Source organism: Sphaerodactylus townsendi, linkage group LG08 (assembly GCF_021028975.2).
Source record: "Sphaerodactylus townsendi isolate TG3544 linkage group LG08, MPM_Stown_v2.3, whole genome shotgun sequence".
Taxonomy (NCBI): domain Eukaryota; kingdom Metazoa; phylum Chordata; class Lepidosauria; order Squamata; family Sphaerodactylidae; genus Sphaerodactylus; species Sphaerodactylus townsendi.
Window position 1 is genome coordinate 110,944,784 of NC_059432.1, and position 24,507 is coordinate 110,969,290.

Here is a 24,507-nt window from a genome sequence, read left to right on the forward strand (position 1 = left end):
GTTATCTCCGCGTCTCGTCTCGTTCTTGCGCTGACCACGTGGGTCGACTACAACCAAGCTTTGGGGTTGTTTTGTTTTTGTTTTGCTGTGAGCCGGTGTTAACAGCCTCTGATCTCCCCATGTTTTATAATACAGCTATTCACAGGGAGATATCTCTCACAGCATACCACAACTTGTGCTCGTAAACACCGGAACCAGGAAAGTAAATTGCTGATTATATTATTATGTAGCTAATTTTAGTTGCAATCTTTTCTTGGCTGGGAACCAAGGAAAACACCCGTAAGAGTGTTTTCTTTGCCCTTAGCCCAAGAGCAAGTCACAAGTGCGGGCGCAGTGCAATCCACAGACGACTCTCAGGGATACAACACAGACCTGCCGTCCTATGACGCCTCTTCCGGCTATTGTGGGAGGCATTGTGGAAACCAGATATCACCCCAATGCTGAGCGCAAAACCCGCTTACAGTCCTGAGGCCTGAGTGAAATCCTTATTTATTTACATATATAACACTTTTCTTCCCAGTTAGGACTTAAAGTGGTTTAGACGATCATACTCTCGGGCTCCATTCTTTCACAACAACACCCCTGCAAGATAGGCCAGGCTGAACACATGTAATGGGCCTAAAGTCACCCAGTGAGCGTCAAAGGTAGAAATGGGGATTTGGTCCCAGGCCCTAGGACCTTTGGCACTCCAGATGTTATGGACTACAATTCCCATCAGCCCCTGCCAGCATGGCCAATTGGCCATGTGGGGAAGTCCTAGGGCCGTGGGGAAGTCCTAGGGCCGTGGTGGCAAACCTTTTGCACTCCAGATGTTATGGACTACAATTCCCATCAGCCCCTGCCGGAGACAGTGGTGGCGAACCTTTGGCACTCCAGATGTTATGGACTACAATTCCCATCAGCCCCTGCCAGCATGGCCAATTGGCCGTGTGGGGAAGTCCTAGGGCCGTGGTGGCGAACCTTTGGCACTCCAGATGTTATGGACTACAATTCCCATCAGCCCCAGCGAACCACGGCCCTAGGACTTCCCCACATTTTTAGTTTAATCCAGGGGTCTGCAACCTGCAGCTCTCCAGAGGTTCCCCAGAGCTCTCCTGCAGGGGCTGATGGGAATTGTAGTCCATAACATCTGGAGTGCCAAAGGTTCGCCACCACAGCCCTAGGACTTCCCCACATTTTTAGTTTAATCCAGGGGTCTGCAACCATGCAGCCATGCTGGCAGGGGCTGATGGGATTTGTAGTCCATGAACCTCTGGAGAGCCGCAGGTTGAAGATCCCTAGTTTAATCACACGCAAGTTCCTGTTTCTTCAGGGTTCTTTTTTTTCTTGTTCTGCTCCCTCTATGGATTGATGTGATGTCACAGATTTTTATGTCCGACATAAAAACCTGCAGTTTTAATATACAGGGAGATGTACTTGTCATGCATCTGTTTGATACCGAATCAACCACTATAATATACAGGGAGATGTACTTGTCATGCATCTGTTTGATACCGAATCAATCTGTTTGATACCGAATCAACCATGGCTGGCCTCCACACGGGCCAGGGCCTTTACGGCTCTGGCCCCAGCCTGGTGGAACACTCTGCCTCCAGCTGTCCGGGCCCTGCGGGACCTTGGTGAGTTCCGCAGGGCCTGTAAAACGGAGCTGTTCCACCGGGCCTTTGGAGGGACCAGCCGCTGAATGGTGCCCCCCCCCCCAACTGGCCTTTCCATCTAGGCCACTACTCAATACGTCTCGCAGCCTTCCCCCCCCCCTTTTTCTTCCTGGGAGAATTTTTAAAAGTAGGGTTGGCCGGACGCCTCCCACTATTATTATTATTATCATTGTCACTGTTATCGCTGTTTTAAAGATTTTAGTAATTTTTCTTATTTATATTATGTTGTACACCGCCCAGAGCCCTTCGGGGATGGGGCAGTATAAAAGTTTAAACAAATAAATAAAACAAATAAATAAATAGAGGGAGCAAAACGCATGCGTACTAAAAAAAAAAAAACCCTCCCAAACAAACAGAAGTTAAAAGCCAGGAAACGGAGAACGAGGAAATACCCTTCACCTGCCACTCTGTCCACTTTCACTGGCTCACATGATGTCCAGGTGGAATGAAGGGAGGTCACTGCAGTGGAAATAGTTAAGCCAGAACCTCTCTCCTCCTCCACTCCCTCCTGGGGGTTTTTGCGCATTGTATTTTATGCGAGAAAGTGATTTTTGCCTTAGTTACGCCCCTCCTCTCACCAGTAGCGTGCAGAACTTGAAGCGGTCTAGCAGGAGGTGCACCGTGGCAGACTGTGCCTGCGTAAGTATTCGCTTTCCTTCAAGGATCAGCTGCCAAGGCTGCGTCCTTGCCACAGCCTCGCCATAGGAATGCAAGTGTGCCTCACTCTAGAGATTGCCCTGCCCGGCCACGCCCCCATCGTGCCCCACCCAGCCCCATTGGCGCTACGCCACAGTTTGAATCCCACCACCATGGGAACCTGTTACTAAAATTTTTGGATCCCACCACTGACTAGATGGACTCTGGTCTGATCCAGCAGGCTCGTTCTTATGTTCTTGCCTCAGCTGCCCACACTATTTCCCCTTCCACCTCAAAAAGCGAGCAACTGACAGACTGTGATTTTGTGGCATTATCGACTGCCCCGATCTAAGTCTTGGACAGCTTTCTGTCACGGATGCTTTAGACATCTGGCATTGAGTGAAAGGTTGGACTAAATGGCCTGTGCAGCCCCTTCCAACTCTATGGTTCAATAATTCCAGCCCTTTGCATTGTGGAGTTATAAGAGGACAGGTGCACCTGCTTGCAAAGAGGAGATACTCAAACTGACTACAGTCAGGGCATATTTAGGAGAAATCGACTATCAATACAGAATCGTAGGCCTGGTGGACGCAGGAGGTGCCCTCCAGAATACTCAAAAAGGCTTCTCCGCCCCCTCTCTCTTCCCCTCACTCACCAAAGATGTTGTTTCCGCGGGGCGTGCTGCCCCCAAAAGTGAAGACATGAGAGTGGTCAGCGGTGACCACCATGAGTGTCTCGGAGGGGTCAGTCAGCTCTCCGGCCCGCTCTATGGCTTGGTCCATCATCACGGCCTCCATCAGAGCTTGCTTGGCTTTGCCTTGGTGATGTCCGTGGTCAATCTTACCTCGTGAGGGAAAGCAACACACAACATAGAGCCTTCTTCCTGCTTACAGTGCCTGGGAATTTGTTCTCAATGAAGTGTAGGGTTGCCAGGAGATTTTTGGGGAAGGGTGGGGGGTTTGGGGAGCGAAGAGGGTTCAATGGGGCATAATGCCATAGAGTCCAACTTCCAGAGCGGCCGTCTTCTCCAGGTGAACAGATCACCTTCACCTCTCAGCCTACTGTCATGGCTAAAGTGACCAGATGGTCACCTTTGTGATCTGGGACGGGGAGGTGGTCATGCGTGCATGCATGCGCGTGCAGCCACAGGAGCGCATGGCCTTCTGGGGCTTGCCGTTTGCCGCCCTGTCACAGAGCGGCAAACGGCAAGTCCCAGAAGGCAGTGCGGTCCTGTGACCGGGCGCGCGGGAGGCTGCCGCACTGCCTTGCGTCCCAGAAGGCAGTGCGGCAGCCTCCCAAAAATCAGGACAATTTGAGGAAATTGGGACAAAAATCAGGACAATTTGAGGAGAATTTGACAAATTGTTTAAAGGCGGGACGGTCCCACCAAAAGCGGGACGTCTGATCAGCCTAGTCATGGCTGCCACAAAAGCAAGATAGCTTTGAGGTTTGGACAGGGGTGTAGCGCCAAGGGGGAGGTGGGGTGATGCACTGGGTGCATGCTAGTGTGGGGGTGTGGCAGGGGCATTCCAGGTGTGGTGGAGGTGGGCGGGGCATGGCAGGGGCGTGGGGCACACGCGTGCCCCAGGCGCAGTTCCCCTCACTACAGCTCTGGGTTTGGAGCAAGGTTTGGATGCAGAATGCGGATATGAGGACCGCATGAGAAAGACCACAAGGACAGCATGTTCCATTCGGTTTCCTGTTTGATTATGGAAAGGACGTTGCCATACGCTATCAATGCTTCGACTGTGTGCACAATTGAATGCACCCACATAGCTGAGGTAACCCATCAACATAGAAGAAGGGTTTGGATTTATACCCCACGTTTCTCTCCTGTAAGGAGACTCAAGGTGGCTTACAAACTCCTTTCCATTCTTCTCCCCACAACAGACACCTGGTGAGGTAGGTGGGGCTGAGAGAGTGTGGAGAGAACTATGACTGGCCCAAGGTCACCCAGCAGGAATGGAGGAGTGCAGAAACACATCTGGTTCACCAGATAAGCCTCTGCCACACAGGTGGAGGAGTGGAGGATCAAACCCGGTTCTCCAGATTAGAATCCACCTTAACCACTACACCATGCTGGCATGCCAAGGAAAAGAGGCCTTGCTTACCTACAGCACATGATTGCATGTTTCTACACAGCAAAAAAAATCCCTGCACTTAGAAAACTAGCATCCCCAGGAAAAGGGGTCTCGCTTACCCATGCTAGTTTTCTAAGCAGGGGGTTGTGGTGTTTTTTTTTTTTTAATGGCAGAGGATTCAGTGGTAAGACCCCTCACCTGAAGTGGTCTACCCTCTTTTTAAACCAGAGATAGCCTTTAATGAACCCAAAAATCCCATAACAAGTGGACCACTTTCTGAGGATCAGGGAACCAGCTTCAGAGTGGAGCGGAAATGATACTCATCTTCCACAAAGAGGAAGAAGCCGTTGGGATTTTTGCGCAAGATGCGAATGGCCGCCTCGGTCATCTCCACGATGGAAGGGTCCGTGGCATTGTTCCGGTTCAGCTCGTACGCCATGTCCTTGGACGAAAAGAGACCTAAGACATTTCAGCCGAAGAGGAGAGAGTCATAAGAACGGGAGCCTGGCCGTTCATGATTATTATCTCCCACTGTTGATATTTAGGTCAGTGGTCACCAACAGGGTGCCCGTGGGCACCTTAGCACCTGCTAGCATCTTTCCTGTCACCTGCAAACTATTTTTAAAATATTTTAGAAAATGAGTGGGGCCAGGTGGACCTTTGGCCAGCAAAGCTCCAAATTGGCCACTGGAGATTTGACCGGCTGTACAGATTTTTTTAAAACATTGCTGTGACCGCAGCACAAGGGTCTTCCCTTCATGGCTGAATATAAACGGCGGCGGCCATTTTGTGGTTGGCTCTGCCTCCTATGGCAGCCATTTTGTAGCGACGTCCACCATATTGTGTCAGAATTCTGAAGGTGCCCACAGGTTCAAATAAATTGAAATCAACACGTGCGCGACGTGAGAATTGGAACATAAAAGGAGAAAAATGCGTAGCACACCGGCTGGCTGGTAATAAACACTTATAGTTAGTTGATAGTTCCATGGGAATGTCTTAGTTGATAGTTCCATGGGAATGTCAACTCAATGCGTGGCAGCTGTGAAAAAGGCAAACTCTATGCTGGGGATCATTAGGAAAGGAGTTGATACTAAAACTGCAAAGATTGTCATGCCCTTATGTAAAGCCGTGGTGCAACCGCACTTGGAGTACTGTGTCCAGTTCTGGTCGCCACATCTCAAAAAGGATATCGAAGAGATAGAAAAAGTACAGAGAAAGGCAACAAGGATGATTGAGGGACTGGAGCACCTTCCCTATGAGGAGAGGCTGCAGCATTTGGGACTCTTTAGTTTGGAGAGGAGACGTCTGAAGGGGGATATGATTGAAGTCTATAAAATTATGCATGGGGGGAGAAAAATGTGGACAGAGAGACATTTTTCTCTTTCTCACAATACTAGAACCAGGGGGCATCCATTGAAAATGCTGGGGGGAAGAATTAGGACTAATAAAAGGAAACACTTCTTCACACAACGTGTGGTTGGTGTTTGGAATATGCTGCCACAGGAGGGGGTGATGGCCACTAACCTGGATAGCTTTAAAAGGGGGCTTGGACAGATTTATGGAGGAGAAGTCGATCTATGGCTACCAATCTAGATCCTCTTTGATCTGAGATTGCAAATGCCTTAACAGTCCAGGTGCTCGGGAGCAACAGCCGCAGAAGGCCATTGCGTTCACATCCTGCACGTGAGCTCCCAATGGCACCTGGTGGGTCACTGCGAGTAGCAGAGAGCTGAGAGCTGAGAGTAGCAGAGAGCTGGACTAGAAAGACTCTGGTCTGATCCAGCTGGCTTGTTCTTATGTTCTTATGTTCTTATAGTTTATAATATTTCTTAACCAAAAAACTATCTTACTGGCATAAGTTCTTAACTCTAAATGTATATATTACAATTTTGAAAGTACATCACAATTTTATAAATACAAAGAAGTGCAGTCTATATGATGCTATATTTCTTTAACAAGCCCAGTAAACCCCAAAGACCCGTTTGCAGAAAGCGTTGGTGACCCTGTAATGTAGCATCGTATAGACGGCACTTCTTTGAATTTATAAAATTGTGATGTTATAACAACACAACAACACAAGCCTTTAGTGGCATATAAAACAGGACAAAATTTTAAAACAAAGCAAGGTTAAGAAATGCAGTTAAAACTACTAATTTCCAGTATATATCTTGAATTTTAACCTAAATTTAACCTTGGGCTTTAATTTGTGAACGCATTGGGAGTTTTTATCGCTGCTTTTAAATGTTATTTAATTATATTGTTTTAAATGTTGTACACCGCCCAGAGCCCCTCGGGGATGGGGCGGTATAAAAATCGAATAAAATAAATAAAATAAATAAATAAAATTTGCAACAGTTTCACAAAAGAGCACATCAGAGTGGTTCAGGAGATTGGGTATCTTATAACACTCATGCCACTGAGAACATTGCAAGAAAATGGAATTCATGTATTTCATGCGTATCTTATTGTATTTAGGACATAGAAACAAAATTTGTGATGTACTTTCAGAATTGTAATATATGTATATACATTTAGAGTTAAGAACTTATGCCAGTAAGATAGTTTTTGGTTAAGAAATATTATAAACCATAAGTGTTTATTACCAGCCAGCCGGTGTGCTACGCATTTTTCTCCTTTTCTCATGCCCACAGGGTTCAAAAAAATTGGGGATCCCTGATTTAAAGTGTAAGCTCCTCTGGGCAGAGACCTCATTCTTGTTTGCTTCTGGCACACTACAGAGCGCCGCTGCCACAAAAGGATCAGGGGCAAGGAGTCTTCACCAAGGAACACGTCGTCTGAATTTCAAACTCCTTCCCCCCCTCCACAACAATACCCTGTCAGGTGGGCTGAGAGAGCTCCAAAGAACTGTGACTAGCCAAAGGTCACCCAGCTGGCATGTGTTGGAGTGCACAAGCTAATCCAGTTCACCAGATAAGCCTCCACAGCTCAAGTGGCAGAGCAGGGAATCAAACCCAGTTCTCCAGATTAGAGTAGAGAGGTACCCAATGTTGATCTAGCAGCCCCCCTCCCCAGTGGTGGGATCCAAAAATTTTAGTAACAGGTTCCCATGGTGGTGGGATTCAAACTGTGGCGTAGAGCCAATGGGGTGTGGCGGGGCATGACGGGGCGTGGCCAGGCATTCCGGGGGCGGGGCATTCCTGGGCGGGGCTGTGGCAAGGACGCAGCCACTGCGCCGGTCCTTGGGTGGGAAACGAATACACGCAGGCGCAGGCTGCCATGCACACCGGTGCACCTCCTGCTAGACTGCTTCAAGTTCTGCACGCTACTGCTGAGAGGAGGGGCGAAACTAAGGCAAAAATCATGTGGCAAAATCACCAGTTAGTAACCCCCTCTCGGCACACACAAATAATTGGTAACCTACTCTCGGGAACCTGTGAGAACCTGCTGGATCCCACCTCTGCCCCTCCCCAATACTGCCCACTGTTGGCTGGGAGGACTTGGCAACACTAGGCAGCATAGCTTTCATGGTCGCATTTCTGGGCACCAATGTGTGCAATTACTCCAGCTACCAATTTGTTCCCAGGTCCAATTCAGAATGTTTGACCTTCTAAATCTTACATGGCTTGGGATTGGAGTACATCTAAAATATTGTCTTCTTCTATACGATCCTGTCTGGGAATTAAGATCATAGCACACGAGACGGGGCCTTTTTGATTGCAGCCCCACAATTATGGAACAACTTCCCTAGAGAGGTGCCCCTGACCCCTTCCCTTCCAATCTTTAGGAGGCAGCTGGAGATGGTTGCATTTGGCACTGCATTTGACTGATTTAGTTTAGATTCTCCCCTCTCCCAGACCGTCAAGTTGTTGCTATCGAATGACGTAGGTTTTAAACTGGAACTTATTATTGTTGATGGTTTTATTGCACATTATGTATTGTGCCAATGTTGTTTGCGACCCATGAGATTGATTTTACCTGGGCAGGGCAGGGTATAAATCTGAAATAAAGGGGAAGTACAGATAAAAAACAAAATGCCACGTACCCAGGAGATAATCGGTGGAGTTTTCATCCACAGCTTCGAGGCTCGTCTTATTCCAGACGTAATGGGCACCCTGGGAAGAAACAGAGAGCGGAAATAGCGGGTATCTGCAGCAGATGCCTCTCATGGGAAAGGCAGTTGGGAGGTGGTTATACTACAGGAAGGGACACTTCTTTAAAACAACACAAGTAGGGATTGTTGATAACAGTGCCGAATTTACTTCCAGGCTTGGCAGGCTGAAGCTGAAAGCATCAAAACCTAGGGCAGTGGTGGCGAACCTACGGCACAAGTGCCAGAGGTGGCACTCAGAGCCCTCTCTGTGGGCACGCATGCATAGAGTTCATCATGTGATAATAGTGTAATTATTTCAGGGAGATTATTAGCATCAAACCTGAGATTGCAAATGCCTTAGCAGACCAGGTGCTCAAGAGCAGCAGCAGCAGAAGGCCATTGCTTTCACCTCCTGCATGTGAGCTCCCAAAGGCACCTGGTGGGCCACTGCGAGTAGCAGAGAGCTGGACTAGATGGACTCTGGTCTGATCCAGCTGGCTTGTTCTTATGTTCTTATGTTCTTAAGACCTAGTTTTGGGGAAGCAGTGTAGGTAACCCTGTTAAGAGCTGTTAAACCCTACTGATTTTCATGGGAAGAATGAAAACGTGATCCTTTACCTGGGAGTAAGCTTGGTTGCTGGCGATGGGGTTTGCTTCTGAGTAAACCCTCCTAGGGTCGTGATTCACCCGTCTGAAGCGTTGCACAGTTGCTTCAAAGCAAAGCCACCGACTACCACCAAGCTTACTCCCGAGTAACACGCACCTTGGAGCCAACCATTTTTTCTATACTAAAACCTCAGTATTCAGGTTAAATGGCCATGTTGGCACTCTGCAATAAATAAGTGGGTTTTGGGTTGCAGTTTGGGCACTCGGTCTCGAAAAGGTTCGCCATCACTGACCTAGGGGTACCCCAGGCAAGGTGTATAATATTTTTGATCCTGTCAAAGGCCTTTTTTCCTATCATGCCCCTGAGAGGCATGTATCAGAGGCGTATCAGGGGGAAATGGAGCCCGGAGACAACTCTTTCTCCAGGCGTCCCTCCCCACGGCCCCCCACCCACACCTGTGCTTGGGGGTGTGGCTCAGGGCATGGCCCCACCCCCAAGTCCTGCCCTCGGTCTTCCTGCAAAGCTGGCCTGCACGGAGGCGGGGGGCGGGGCTTGGTGGCATGTTCCTGTGTCCCCATAGGTCGTACGCTTCTGCTGTCCAATAACAAGACTCTGTATTCAGCTGATGTCTTTACTAAGGCACAGCATCAGGAGTAAGCATTCAAGACACCCAATGCCAGAACTAAGCATAGCCAGCACTGCAGCCACCATTATATCCCACGTCACCCCCCATGTCATGTCACCCCACCCCTGTCTGCCAGTTCCTAAGGGGGGATGGCTCCCCTCCAGTGCTATAGTCCAGAGAAGAAGCAGCCACCTCCCTCCAGGGTAAAAAGAGCCTACATTCCACACTACTGACAGAGCTACCACAGCAGGTGTCTAGTGAGCTGATAAGGCATTGCCTGAGAAGCAAAGCGAAAAAACATAAGCACAGCAGGGAGGGGGGATGAGAAGAGACAGGTTTCTACATCCTGGGCAGGAGGCAGGAGACATGGCAGGATCAAACAGTGGCTGATCTTGACACTTACACATGCATACAAATACCTTTCTCCAGTGGAGGGATCCAAAAATTTTAGTAACAGGTTCCCATGATGATGTGATTTAAACTGTGGCGTAGAGCCAATGGGGCTGGGCAGGGCACGACGGGGGTGAGGCCGGGCATTCCGGGGGCGGGGCATTCCTGGGCGGGGCTGTGGCAAGGACGCAGCCACTGCGCCGGTCCTTGGGCGGGAAACGAATGCACGCAGGCGCAGGCTGCCACACACGTCGGTGCACCTCCTGCTAGACTGCTTCAAGTTCTGCGCGCTACTGCTGAGAGGAGGGGCGTAACTAAGGCAAAAATCACGTGGCAAAATCACCCATTAGTAACCCCCTCTCGGCACACACAAATAATGAGTCACCTACTCTCGGGAACCTGTGAGAACCTGCTGGATCCCACCTCTGCTTACACATGCATAGAAATACCTTTCCCGTATTCTCCCCACAACCAACACCTTGTAAAGTAGGTGGAGCTGAAAGAGTTCTGAACCAACTGTGACTAGCCTAGGGTCACGCAGCAGGAACGTAGGAGTGGGGAAACAAATCCAGCTCACCAGATAAGAGTCTGCCACTCATGTGGAGGAGTGGGGAATCAAACCAAGGTTTCCAGACTAGACTCACCCTGTTCTTAACCATGACACCATGCTGGTCCAGTAATTGGTCCAGATTCTCTAACTGGATACCAGAGCACATCATCTCATTTCAACCAGACATCAGTTCTTTCTCCTGACCCTCCATACAGCCTCCCACAGTTGCTAAACCCACAGCGCCTCCCCCCCCCCCGGGCCGGCAGTTCAAATACCTCCTTGGAATTCAGCCACATTTCAATGAGGTTCAGGTTATCCTTCCGCGTCCCTTCCAGGCTGGTGTCGTTCGGGTATTCGGGATCAGGGGTGCCCCGTGGAGTCATGTATTTCCGGCCCCCTCCCAGAATCACCTGCCCAAGAGACACACACAACTGGTTAGCCAGCAAAGCCATTTTAAAAAACAACAACAGCAGGCTGTGCATTGGCTAAAAAAAATGGAGAAGTTAACTCTAGGTGGAGCAGGGTCTGAGTTTTGCAGAGAGAAATTTCTCGGTAAAATGAATCTACACAAAACATCTAAAATGTAAAACATTCCAGGTATATCCAATCAATTCAGCTATTAATCCAAGGCGTGAATATAACAGGCTTATAGGGGTGTGTGGGTAACACATTAGTGTCCCACTGAGGGATCAGAAAAACAAAACCTGTTGGAATTTCCAGCCTTGCTTGCATGCAGCAGCAGCACAAGCAGCTGGGAATTCTGGGAAGCTGCACAAACATTCTAAAGGTGACAGTTAAAAACCGTTGGTAGTTCTGTTGTTCCCTGACTGACTGAGAGAAAAGAGGTTTCTCTGTGTACTGCTAACCAATGCTGTGTACTGCTAACAATGCTTTGTGTACTGCTAACCTTTGACTAAAGATACTGTATAAACTTACTATCACAACCAAACTGTAACAAACGATAAGCCATGAATGTAACAATGTATATGTGATACTTTGTTGATATGTATGCACTGTTTATTTTTTTCTCTCAGTTGAAGTAAAGTTCTCTTTATGTTTATGAACTTCTGAGGTAAAAATGGCTGGTCTTTTGAGAGATAACTATTCTTATTTAACGTGCCACACAACCCACACTTCTGTTCGTGACTCTGCTTGACAGGATTATATATTGTATATATACCTGTTGCCCTTCAAAAACAAGGAACGAGAAAATAAGAAGAGTTTGTTGCCCCAGGAGCCATTTCCCCGCTGCCCAACCCCTTTGGTAAAAGGACTAAGATCTGTGGGAAAGGCCTTTCAACACCTACCTTCTGGGACCTTCTGAATGCCAAACAAATGCTCTGCCGCTGAGCTGCAGCTCCTCCCTGAAGGCCCACACACAACCATCCCTCTGAACCACTATGCAGAGGTGTCCAACTCTGACACCCCAGATGTTCATGGACTACAATTCCCATCAGCCCTGCCAGCATGGCCAATTGGGCATATCTGTGCAACCTGCACTCACATTGATGTCTGTGTTATGGACCAGCTGGTAAGCCATATCTTTGCAGCCCTGCTCAATGGCATCGTTCGGCAAGTCGTCATCGGCATACCACTCCCGGTTAACGGAGTGGGCGTAGGACGCCGCTGGAGAGGCGTGCTGGACCCGGGTGGTGGTCACAATCCCCACGGACTTCCCTGCGAGAAGGGAGGAAGGGCAGGTGTGCGTTAAGGAACTGGGGGAGCAGGCCCCTGAGAAAGAGCAGCAAGCTTTGGAACCACTCTTTGAGGGGAAGAAAAAGAGGTCTCCTCCGCCTCTATACATGTCAGTCAGCCGTGTGTTTGCGTAGCTCCTCCTCTGAGTAGCCTAGGGTCAGCGTGGCATAGTGGTTAAGAGCAGGTGGATTCTAGTCTGGAGAACGGGGTTTGATTCCCCACTCCTCCACCTGACTGGCGGAGGCTTATCTGTCTCCAGATGGTGGAGCAGCAGTGGCGTAGGCGGTTAAGAGCTCGTGTATCTAATCTGGAGGAACTGGGTTTGATTCTCCACTCTGCCGCCTGAGCTGTGGAGGCTTATCTGGGGAATTCAGATTAGCCTGTACACTCCCACACATGCCAGCTGGGTGACCTTGGGCTAGTCACAGCTTCTCGGAGCTCTCTCAGCCCCACCCACCTCACAGGGTGTTTGTTGTGAGGGGGGAAGGGCAAGGAGACTGTCAGCCCCTTTGAGTCTCCTGCAGGAGAGAAAGGGGGGATATAAATCCAAACTCCTCCTCCTACTCCTCCTCTTCTTCTTCTTTATGCTGTATTGGACCCTTGGTCCATCAAGGTCAGTATTGCCTTAGCTGACTGGCAGCTGCTCTCCAGGATCTCTGGTGGAGGTCTTTCACATCACCTCCTGCCTGGGTCATAGAATCATAGAGTTGGAAGAGACCTCCAGGGCCATCAAGTCCAATTCTCCTGCCATTCAGGAACACACAATCAAAGCACTTTTAGTGCAAGATGCCAAGGGTTGAACTGTGACTTCTGCATACCATGGCCCCTCTCCAGACACAGCCTCATATTGAAGCAGATCCATCAAGGTATTGCCTGCTCCAGGGGTGGCCAACCTATCGTGCTCCAGATGTTCATGGCCTACAATTCCCATCAGCCCCTGCCAGCATGGCCAATCGGCCATGCTGGCAGAGGCTGATGGGAATTGTAGGCCATGAACTTCTGGAGCACCATAGGTTGGCCACCCTTAGCCTACTCAGACTGGTAGCTGCTCTCCCGGATCTCAAGCGGAGGTCTTTCACACCATCTACTGCCTGGTCTTTTGTAACTGGAGATGACGGGGACTGAACCTGATACCTTCTGCATGCTGAGCCGCTGATCCCCCACTGAGTCACAGTCCCTTTCCCCAGAGGGAAGTGTCTCACAGGCCTGGACAGCAGGAAGAAAGTCCGCGGATAGGGTGGGGGGAGGATTTCACAGCCCCTCCCTCCATGCCTCCTCTCGTGCTTCATCCTTAATTGGGGCAAATCTGGGGATAATTAGCTGGGGATAATTAGGAAAGGAGTTGATAATAAAACTGCAAGGATTGTCATGCCCTTATATAAAGCCGTGGTGCGACCGCACTTGGAGTACTGTGTTCAGTTCTGGTCGCCACCTCTCAAAAAGGATATCAAAGAGACAGAAAAAGTGCAGAGAAGGGCAACGAGGATGATTGAGGGACTGGAGCACCTTCCTTATGAGGAGAGGCTGCAGCGTTTGGGACTCTTTAGTTTGGAGAGGAGACGTCTGAGGGGGGATATGATTGAAGTCTATGAAATTATGCCTGGGGTAGAAAATGTTGACACAGAGAAATGTTTCTCTCTTTCTCACAATACTAGAACCAGGGGGCATTCATTGAAAATGCTGGGGGTAAGAATTAGGACTAATAAAAGGAAACACTTCTTCACGCAACGTGTGATTGGTGTTTGGAATATGCTGCCACAGGAGGTGGTGATGGCCACTAACCTGGATGGCTTTAAAAGGGGCTTGGACAGATTTATGGAGGAGAAGTCGATCTGTGGCTCCCAATCTTGATACTCCTTGATCTGAGATTGCAAATGCCTGAGCAGACCAGGTGCTTGGGAGCAACAGCCGCAGCAGGCCCTAGCTTTCACATCCTGCACGTGAGCTCCCAAAGGCACCTGGTGGGCCACTGCGAGTAGCAGAGAGCTCGACTAGATGGACTCTGGTCTGATCCAGCTGGCTTGTTCTTATGTTCTCATGTTCTTATGTTCTTAAATCAAGTGGGAGGATGAAACAGCCCCTCCCTCCCTCCCACCCCAACCTCCCAACCCGCCCCCCCCCCCCAGCTCCTACCTGCTAACTTTGCCCGATGCAGAATGGAATGCACCTCGTTGCCAAATGTGGTGTTGCACTGCTCGTGGATGGCAGCAGCGGACACGCCCACAGTCTTGGCATTGGCCTTCACCCCACACAGGTAGGCGGTGCCCGTCCCAGCGCTGTCTGCCACCTGCCGGTCAACGTTGTAGGTCTGCCAAAGGGAACAAAGAGACCACCGGGTTCAGTGCCTCTGGGCGCAACATAAATCGGCAGGTGAATGGCCCAGGGAAACCGCCACAGGTCGGCATGAGAAATTCCCTGTGGGAGAAGACGGCTCTTTGCAAGTGTCTGTCCCAACCAGCCATGAAAGGGTCAACGTCTGTTTGTACGTAAACAGGAAGCTGAGGTCATATCCTAAAGCAGTGGTGGCGAACCTATGGCACGGGTGCCCGAGGTGGCACTCAGAGCCCTCTCTGTGGGCACACGCAAACAGAGCCCCCCCCCCCCACATCTAGGCTGGCCTGGGCCACTGGGCTTAATTAGCATTAAACCGAAGACCTAGTTTTGGGGAAGCAGTGTAGGTAACCCTGTTAAGCGCTGTTAAACCCCACTGATTTTCATGCAGAGAACTAAAGCACGGTCCTTTACCTGGGAGTAAGCTCAGTTGCTGGCAATGGGGCTTGCTTCTGAGTAAACCCTCCTAGGGTCGTGATTCAACCGTTGGAAGAGTTGCACGGCTGCTTCAAAGCAAAGCCACCGACTACCACCCAGCTTACTCCTGAGTAACACATGCCTTGGAGCCAACCGTTTTTTTTCTAAACTGAAACCTCAGTATTCAGGTTAAATTGCTGTGTTGGCACTTTGCGATAAATCAGTGGGTTTGGGGTTGCCGTTTGGGCACTCGGTCTCGAAAAGGTTCGCCATCACTGTCCTAAAGAGTTCACCCACTGATTAGCTATTGGTCAGTCGGATGATCTTATGCTAGTTATCATCTCAGCATTTTCCAAATGATTGCTTAGGCTTTGTATTTTTTCATGTGAATGTTTATGGAATGTTTTAAACCTTCTTGTAACCCTTCCAGAGCCCTTTGGGGGGTTGGGTGGGATAGAAGCTCAACAAATAAACAAACAGACTTTAGGGATGAGGGTAGTGGTAGGGAGGCCTTGAGAGCATATGGCCCTGATCTAGCTCCGGGTGGACATGGTGTCGGGATCAGAGGTGGGATCCAGCAGGTTCTCACAGGTTCCCGAGAGCAGGTTACTAATTATTGGTGTGTGCCGAGAGGGGGTTACTAATGGGTGATTTTGCCACGTGATTTTTGCCTTAGTGACGCCCCTCCTCTCAGCAGTAGCGCGCAGAACTTGAAGCAGTCTAGCAGGAGGTGCACCGGCATGCGTGGCAGCCTGCGCCTGCGTGCATTCGTTTCCCGCCTAAGGACCGGCGCAGCGGCTGCGTCCTTGCCACAGCCCCGCCCAGGAATGCCCCGCCCCCGGAATGCCCGCCCCCACCCCCGTCGTGCCTCGCCCAGCCCCATTGGTGCTACGCCACAGTTTGAATCCCACCACCATGGGAAATTTTGGGATCCCACCACTGGTCGGGATGGCCTTACTGGGGGATGGGACCTGTGAAATATGCTGTGTGAAACTATTCTTCTGCTGTTTTCTAACTGCTTCTCTCTCCTCTGCTCAGCTAGTGAAGGCCAAATAGTTTGGTCTGTAGTGCAGCTGTGGGATTGTATGGTGGGTGGGGGAATTGGGCAGCCAGAAGCGTCTTTGGACTGTTCTGAACTATTCTGACCTGCAATAAAGGAGCCATTGTCCATCAACAACTGTTTCAATTGACTGGTTTACGGATGTTCTGACCCATGGCAGCAGGCAGAGATGCTCCAAGACTCTCACCTTGGACAGGGCAACGTAGGGGAATTTCTCCATCGCCAGCATAGCCTCCTCCCCGGAGCCTCCTGCCATTTGGCCCTTATAGATGCGGGCTGCGGTGATGGTCGGGACTCCCATGCCTGAAACACAAGGCCACGCTGAGTCAAGCGGTCAACAAGTTACAGGAATCATTTTGTCACTTGTATCCAGAAGTGGGATCCAGCAGGTTCTCACAGGTTCCCGAGAGTAGGTTACTAATTGTTTGTGTGTGCCGAGAGGGGGTTACTAATGGGTGATTTTGCCACGTGATTTTTGCCTTAGTTACGCCCCTCCTCTCAGCAGTAGTGCGCAGAACCTGAAGCAATCTAGCAGGAGGTGCACCGGCGTGCGTGGCAACCTGCGCCTGCGTGCATTCGTTTCCCGCCCAAGGACCGGCGCAGCGGCTGCGTCCTTGCCACAGCCCCGCCCAGGAACGCCCCGCCCCTGGAATGCCCGGCCACATCCCGGTCGTGCCCCACCCAGTCCCATTGGCACTACACCACTGTTTGAATCCCACCACCATGGGAACCTGTTACTAAAATTTTTGGACCCCACCACTGCCTGTATCGAAGGCTTCTTTACAACATGACACTGTTGAGAGGAAAAAATGCTTCCTTTCACTGTGTATGACTGCCAATCTCTGGGTGAGTCCATCATCTTCCAAGGAGGAGGAGGAGGAGGGGGGGAGGAGGAGTTTGGATTTATACCCCACCTTTCTCTGCTGTAAGGAGACTCAAGGTGGCTTACAAGCTCCTTTCCCTTCCTCTCCCCACAACAGACACCTTGTGTGGCAGGTGGGGCTGAGAGAGTTCTGAGAGAACTGGTACTAGCCCAAGGTCGCCCAACAGGAATGCAGGAGTGCCGAAACACATCTGGTTCACCCGATAAGCCTCTGCCACTCAGGTGGAGTGGGGAATCAAACCCGGATTAGAATCCACCTGCTCTTTAACACATTACACCACAAATGGGGCCAGAGCAACACAGGATAAACAACTCTTCAGCTAACCACCAGGACTGTATAACTCAATAAGTCTGAACCCTTCATACAATCTACTCCTGATTTAATTAACAAATCAAAATCTTTATAAATTGTTCATCAATCAATGTACATAACAATCTGTGTAGCAATACAAACTATAATGATTTCCAGAGAGTTCAAACACCCACTTCAACGCCTCATGCCTCACAATTCCAAAGCAACTCATCAATATGCACTGAAGTGGGAGCTAGAATTCTATGGAAATCATTGTAATCTGTATTGCTACACAGATTGCTGTGTATATTGATTTATGAACAATTTATTATGGCATTAATTAAATCAGGAAAAAACTGTATGAGGGGGTAAGAACTATTGAGATATACAGTGTTGGTGTACTGTTAGCCAAAGAGTGTGAGGTGGTTTGTCGTTTAAGCTCTGGGTGCAGATCTCTCAGAATTACAGCCAGTTTCCAGACTACAGAGACTAGTTCCCTGCAGGAAATGACATCACACCGGTCTTAGGCTCCTTCCACACGTGCGGAATAATGCACTTTCAATCCACTTTCACAATTGTTTGCAGGTTGATTTTGCTATTCCCCACAGTAAAATCCAGCTGCAGAGTGCATTGAAAGTGGATTGAAAGTGGATTATTCTGCGTGTGCGGAAGGAGCTGCACTGGCTGCTAATTCATTACTGAACCCAATTCAAGGTGTATTTTTAGTGGTTTTCCATTTTTGGCCTGCAGGGGGCGCAGTGTTTAGGCTAGCGGCACCAAAATTTCAGCGTATTATCAGGAGGCTATCTTTATGCTACCCGCCAAGTTTGGTGAGGTTTGGTTCAGGGAGTCCAAAGTTATGGACTCCCAAAGGGGGTGCCCCCATCCCCCATTGTTTCCAATGGGAGCTAATAGGAGATGGGGGCTACAGTTTTGGGGGTCCATAACTTTGGCCCCCCTGAACCAAACTGCACCAAACCTGGGGGGTATCATTAGTGCAGTCTCCTGATGAGACCATGAAAGTTTTGAGACTGTGCCTTCAGAAATGTGCCCGCCCAGCCTGCAACCCCCATTGACAACAATGCAGAAAACTCAATGCAAAACAAAGATTCTTGGGCAAATTTCTGGGATGTTCCTGCAGGGGGTGCATTTTTGGACATATCAGCACCATAATTTCAGGGTATCATCTGGAGACTGTCATGATGGCACCCTCAAAGTTTGGTGAAGTTTTGTTCAGGGGGTCCAAAGTTATGGACCCTCAAAAGGGTAGCCCCCATCTTCTTAGCAAAGAATGGGGGATGGGGATCCCCTTTGACCCTAAACACACACACACACCCTTTCCCTCATTCTCCACTCTGCACGCAACTTAAATGGAACTCTGCACATGTACTCGAGACATCTAGAATCTTTTTGCTTGTGAGAGTTTCCTGTGGTGTGTAGGAGCTAGCCTTTATTAATTTTGTAGTGCAGCTGTTTTGCACCTCGATGCATTTCACTGTTGTTTTAAGTTTGCATTTCAGTTTTATTTTAATAAATGGTTAAATATTTTTTGGCCATCTTACAGTTTCTGGTTCAGAGCCCCCAATGCTCAGAGTTGCTACGGTCCCAAGGGCTGGGTTAGGTTCTTGAAACCTTCCCTGGCCAAACTCTGTTTTCCTCATCCACACCCACGCCTCCAGGATTTCCCCTGCGGGTAGATGGCCTTGGGACCAGAGGTGGGATCCAGCAGGTTCTGACAGGTTCCCGAGAGTAGGTGACTAATTATTTGTGTGTGCCGAGAGGGGGTTACTCATTGGTGGTTTTGCCACGTGACTTTTGCCTTAGTTACGCCCCTCCTCTCAGCAGTAGTGCGCAGAACTTGAAGCAGTCTAGTAGGAGGTGCACCGGTATGCGTGGCAGCCTGCGCCTGTGTGCATTCGTTTCCCCGCCCAAGGACCGGTGCAGCGGCTGCGTCCTTGCCACAGCCCTGCCCAGGAATGCCCCACCCCCGGAATGCCCAGCCACGGCCCCGTCGTGCCCCGCCTAGTCCCATTGGCGCTACGCCACAGTTTGAATCCCACCACCATGGGAACCTGTTACTAAAATTTTTGGATCCCACCACTGCTTGGCACATTCACATAGCACCTCCTTTAAAAGCTGTGCGTGTGTGTGTGTTTGTGCTACACACACACATCACATAGTTGCTATGCCAGGGTATCAGTCAAGGATAAGCAATGCACCAAACACACGCAGCGTCACACCAGAGTGGGAAGAAGGGAATTCTTTCACCTTCCCAGGAACACATTAAAAGCAAGCCCAGCTGAGGAAGTTGGCTTAAACACATGTGCTCCTCAGATGGAACGTGTGAGCTCTTGAAGAGCCGAATAGCATTGATCCATTAAATTGTATATTTTTGGTCTGCTTAGACTGTAGTACCTGCCACTGCATACACAACATCTCTGGTAGATATTTTAAAATACGGTCCTCCGGAATACAGCAGCACAAATTGTTCTTAGAGATTACTTTAAAAGATGCCCTGCTCTTGCATGGAATTCTTGTCAGCCGTGCCTGTCTAAAAGAAAAACCTAAAACCCTGAAGACACAATCTGCACAGTACTTTTTACCAGGACCAAATGAATATTCTACTGAGTGAAGTGTTCTGAAAGAAAAGTCAACATCAGCTTTATTTTTCAATGATGCACGTCCTTGTGTGTGTGTGTGAGAGAGAGAGAGAGAGAGGGAGAGGGGGGGGGGAGAGAGAGAGAGAGAGAGAGAGAGAGAGAGAGAGAGAGCCAATGAGCAGTCCATGGGAATGACATTCTCCAGGGGCCTCATATTAGTTTAGAAGCCGAATAATAATTTGGATTTACATCCCACCTTTCTCTCCTGTTAGGAGGCTCAAGGTGGCTCACAAGCTCCTTTCTTTTCCTCTCCCCACAACAGACACCTTGTGAGGTAGGTGGGGTTGAGAGAGTCCTGAGAGAACTGTGACTGACCCAAGGTCACCCAGCTGCCTTGAGTTTTCCAGAAAAAGGCGGGGTATCAATGTAACGTAATAGACAAACAAACAAATAAAAAGGTCACCCAGCAGGAATGGAGGAGTGCGGAAACCCGTCTTGTTCACCAGATAAGCCTCCGTCACTCAGGTGGAGGAGTGGGGAATCAAACCCGGTTCTCCAGATTTGGCCATGCTGGCAGGGGCTGATGGGGATCGTAGGCCATGGACATCTGGGGCACCAGAGTTGGACATCCCTGGCGTATATGATGTGTCGTAGGAGGTTAAGAGCTCGTGTATCTAATCTTGAGGAACCGGGTTTGATTCCCAGCTCTGCCGCCTGAGCTGTGGAGGCTTCTCTGGGGAATTCAGATTAGCCTGTGCACTCCCACACACGCCAGCTGGGTGACCTTGGGCTAGTCACAGCTTCTCGGAGCTCTCTCAGCCCCACCTACCTCACAGGGTGTTTGTTGTGAGGGGGGAAGGGCAAGGAGATTGTCAGCCCCTTTGAGTCTCCTGCAGGAGAGAAAGGAGGGATATAAATCCAAACTCCTCCTCCTCCTCCTCCTCCTCCTCTTCTTCTTCTTCTTCTTCTTCTTCTTCTTCTTCTTCTTCTTCTTCTTCTTCTTCTTCTTCTTCTTTAGGTGGGATAAAGATGTGACAGACAAAAAGGTGGACAGTGGCAGAGAAAGTCGTGGCCTGCCTTCCCCCCCTTCTTGGGACTCCCCCGGAGCGTGGCCTGTGACATCATCAGCTGCTCCAGCCTTTCATCTAAATGTAAGGTTAACGGAGGCTCCGAAATAATCACTTTGCAAACCCAAACTCTTATCACTTTTACCGATCCCTCCAAATTCAAACACTAGCCACAATCAGATTTCTGTGCCTGCAGTTAAAAATTAGCTCCCACTAAACCGGGTCAGGAGGTCGAGTTAATTCCCCTAAGCCACTCAAGTGGATTACTGTACTACTGAAGATAGGAGCTGAAAAATAAAGATTATATTAGATTCTGACTGTACAGGATTATGTGTTTATTATAATTACTCTTTCCAGTTGGGAAGATTGATACCATGTTTATGTTTACCTGTTTTCAACTCTTGACTCTTTTTCCTTTCTTTCTGTAGTTCCTCTGCGTTTGGCAGAGGCCAATTTGCTGGTGGTCCCCAGCCCCTCGAAGATATGGCTGGCCTCCACACGGGCCAGGACCTTTACAGCCCTGGCCCCGGCCTGGTGGAACACTCTTCCTCCAGCTGTCCGGGCCCTGCAGGACCTTTGGAGCGTCCAGTCGCTGAGGTGCGTGTACCGCACCCCTCACCCTTCCCTTGTTTCTGCTCCACTGGTACTCTTGCCTCCTATTTTATAATCTGTTTTGACACACATATTTATTGCTATTTTTAGGGAGGAGTTTGGTTGCTCCCTTCTTTTTGGTTTTAAAGGAATTGGCTTGCGGGACGCCATTTTTATTGTTATTGTTTTGACCGCTGTTTACATGGTTTGAATGGTTTTAACGAATTTTAGTATATATGGTCACTATTGCGACCTTTGTTATATATTGTACATAGATTGTGTTGTACACCGCCCAGAGCCCCTTGGGGATTGGGCGGTCTATAAATTTAATTAACTAACTAACTAACTAAATTTAATTAACTAACTAACTAACTAACTAACTAACTAACTAACTAACTAACTAACTAACTAACTAATAAAAGTAAAGTTTTAGAAAAAGACAATTCCCCCTGAAACCAAGGGGGGTTGCCTCACTTGAGATTCTGTACTAGCCTGATTTCTTTTCCTTCACAACTTTTGAGGTCAAAATGAACAGAAACACTTCTAGGCATGTGCAGAGGGCCAAACAGCAGCCTGGACCTGTTCCCCCCTGTGCAGGTCTAAATGCACTCAGACTCACCGTCCCCCAGGAAAAGAATGAGGTTCTTTGCTCGATGCGTCATTGGAGTCAACTTGAGTGCAGATTCCAGCGTCTGCCGGGCTCTCCTGTTCCAATAGCTCGGATCTTTTTCCTCCTCTAGAAGCATCCGGAAGAGACAAAAGTTATTTTTTTGCATGGGGCATAATTAACTCATGGAATCTACTGGCACATTGAGTCATAGAATCATAGAGTTGGAAGGGACCCCAAGGGGCCATCCAGTCCAACCCCCTGCAATGCAAGAACACCCAATCAAAGCACTCCTGTCAGATGGGCATCCTCTCTTTAAAAACCTCCAAAGAAGGAGACTCCACCAAGGGAGGATCTGAAGAAGAAGAGTTTACGTCTTGCTTTTTTCTCCTGTAGGGAGTCTGAAAGCGGCTTACAAACTCCTTTCCTGGTTGCTGTGTGGGTTTTCCGGGCTGCGTGGTTGTGGTCTGGCGGCCACACAGCCTGGAAAACCCACAACAACCAGTTGAATCTGGCCGTGAAAGCCTTTGACAACACATTAAACTCCTTTCCCTTCCTCTCCCCACAACAGACACCTTGTGAGGTAGGTGGGACTCAGAGAGTTCCGAGAGGACTGTGACTGGCCCAAGGTCACCCAGCTGACTTCATATGGAGGAGTGGGGAAACAAATTCCCTCAAGCCCTCGAGGGGAGGGCGGTGTACAAATCCAATTTCATAAAATAATAAATAATGAATAAGAATAAATACAGTTCATCAGATAAGCGTCTGCTGCTCATGAGGGGGAGTGGGGAATCGAACCCGGTTCTCCAGATCAGAGTCCACCGCTCTTAGCCTCTACACCATGCTGGAAAGCTGATCGGGAGCTGACCCTTCACATCCCTCAGGCTCATTCCGCACATGCCAAATAATGCACTTTCAAATTGCTTTCAGTGCTCTTTGAAGCTGTGCGGAATAGCAAAATTCACTTGCAAACAGTTGTGAAAGTGGTTTGAAAATGCATTATTTTGCATGTGCGGAAGGGGCCTCAGATACTGAGATCTCTAGGGATCTGTGGACCTGCTGGATTTCAATAAAAATAGAACCTAGTAGGAGAGCACTTAGGGCTGCCAACCTCCAGGTGGGACCTGGAGATCTTCTGGAATGGCAACTGATCTCTAGACCATAGAGATGGTTCTCTGGAAGAAAGTGGCAGCTTTGCCCCATTGAAGTCCCTCCCCTTCCCAAACTGTGCCCTCCCCCACCTCCATCCCTAAATCTCCAGGAATTTCCCAACCCAGAGTTGGCACCCTAAGCGCGGCCTTCCTGGTTGTGCCAGGAGAGCAGCAGTAATATCACGAGTGCCCAAAAAATACCAGGAATTGAATGTTCAGTGAGGCCAGTATTGGAAATATTCCTGTATCTGGGATCAGAAAAGAGCGCTTCTAGAGGCCTGCAGGGCACGGGTGAGTCACAGAGTCCAGGATGAAGGTTTATCAGCCGCTTTGCATGGGAGATGGAGACGAGCCGATCACAGAGGACAAAGGTCTGCCATTTGGCCAACGGCTTGTGGATTGTCTGCGGAATCAAGATTGTGGCTCTTTGCTTTGACGGCTGGGTGATGGACAGGGATCCATCCGGAAGAGCCGTCTCTCTTAGATGCCACACGCAGGGACAGGGTTGGAAAGATGAAAGAGAGGGCTGCCAACTTCTGGTAGGGACCCGGAGATCTTCCAGGATTAGAACTAATCTCTAAGCTACAAAGATCAGTTTCCAGAGAGAGAGGGAGGAGGGGAGGAGAAAGAAAGAAAGAAAGAAAGAAAGAAAGAAAGAAAGAAAGAAAGAAAGAAAGAAAGAAAGAAAGAAAGAAAGAAAGAAAGAAAGAAAGAAAGAAAGAAAGAAAGAAAGAAAGGTCTTTTCAACCCTTATGCTTACGGTCAAATGGAGTCCAGCAATATTTCCTTCAAAAGAGGAAGGAAGGAAGGAAGGAAGGAAGGAAGGAAGGAAGGAAGGAAGGAAGGAAGGAAGGAAGGAAGGAAGGAAGGAAGGAAGGAAGGAAGGAAGGAAGGAAGAAAGGAAGGAAGGAAGGAAGGAAGGAAGGAAGGAAGGAAGGAAGGAAGGAAGGAAGGAAGGAAGGAAGGAAGGAAGGAAGAAATGAAAAAATAAAGGAAGGAAGGAAGGAAGAAATGAAAAAATGAAGGAAGGAAGGAAGGAAGGAAGGAAGGAAGGAAGGAAGGAAGGAAGGAAGGAGGAAGGAAGGAAGGAAGGAAGGAAAGTTCTCAACTTCTGTCATTATGGCCAAATGGAGTCCAGCAAGATTTGCTTAGAAAGAAAGAAAGAAAGAAAGAAAGAAAGAAAGAAAGAAAGAAAGAAAGAAAGAAAGAAAGAAA

At 49.0% G+C, this 24,507-nt stretch overlaps 1 protein-coding gene across 1 annotated transcript in view; it reads right to left on the minus strand.

Annotated features, from left to right (window-relative positions):
* ALPI (alkaline phosphatase, intestinal) overlaps positions 1-24,507 on the minus strand; it is an 88,555-nt gene that overhangs the window by 56,102 nt on the left and 7,946 nt on the right. The window contains exons 3-9 of the mRNA XM_048506968.1: positions 22,154-22,270; positions 16,289-16,404; positions 14,427-14,601; positions 12,103-12,275; positions 10,874-11,008; positions 8,379-8,448; positions 4,700-4,834 (exon numbers count right to left, since the gene is read on the minus strand). Of these exons, the coding sequence (XP_048362925.1) occupies positions 4,700-4,834; positions 8,379-8,448; positions 10,874-11,008; positions 12,103-12,275; positions 14,427-14,601; positions 16,289-16,404; positions 22,154-22,270 (921 nt within the window). The remainder of the gene's footprint in view (positions 1-4,699; positions 4,835-8,378; positions 8,449-10,873; positions 11,009-12,102; positions 12,276-14,426; positions 14,602-16,288; positions 16,405-22,153; positions 22,271-24,507) is intronic.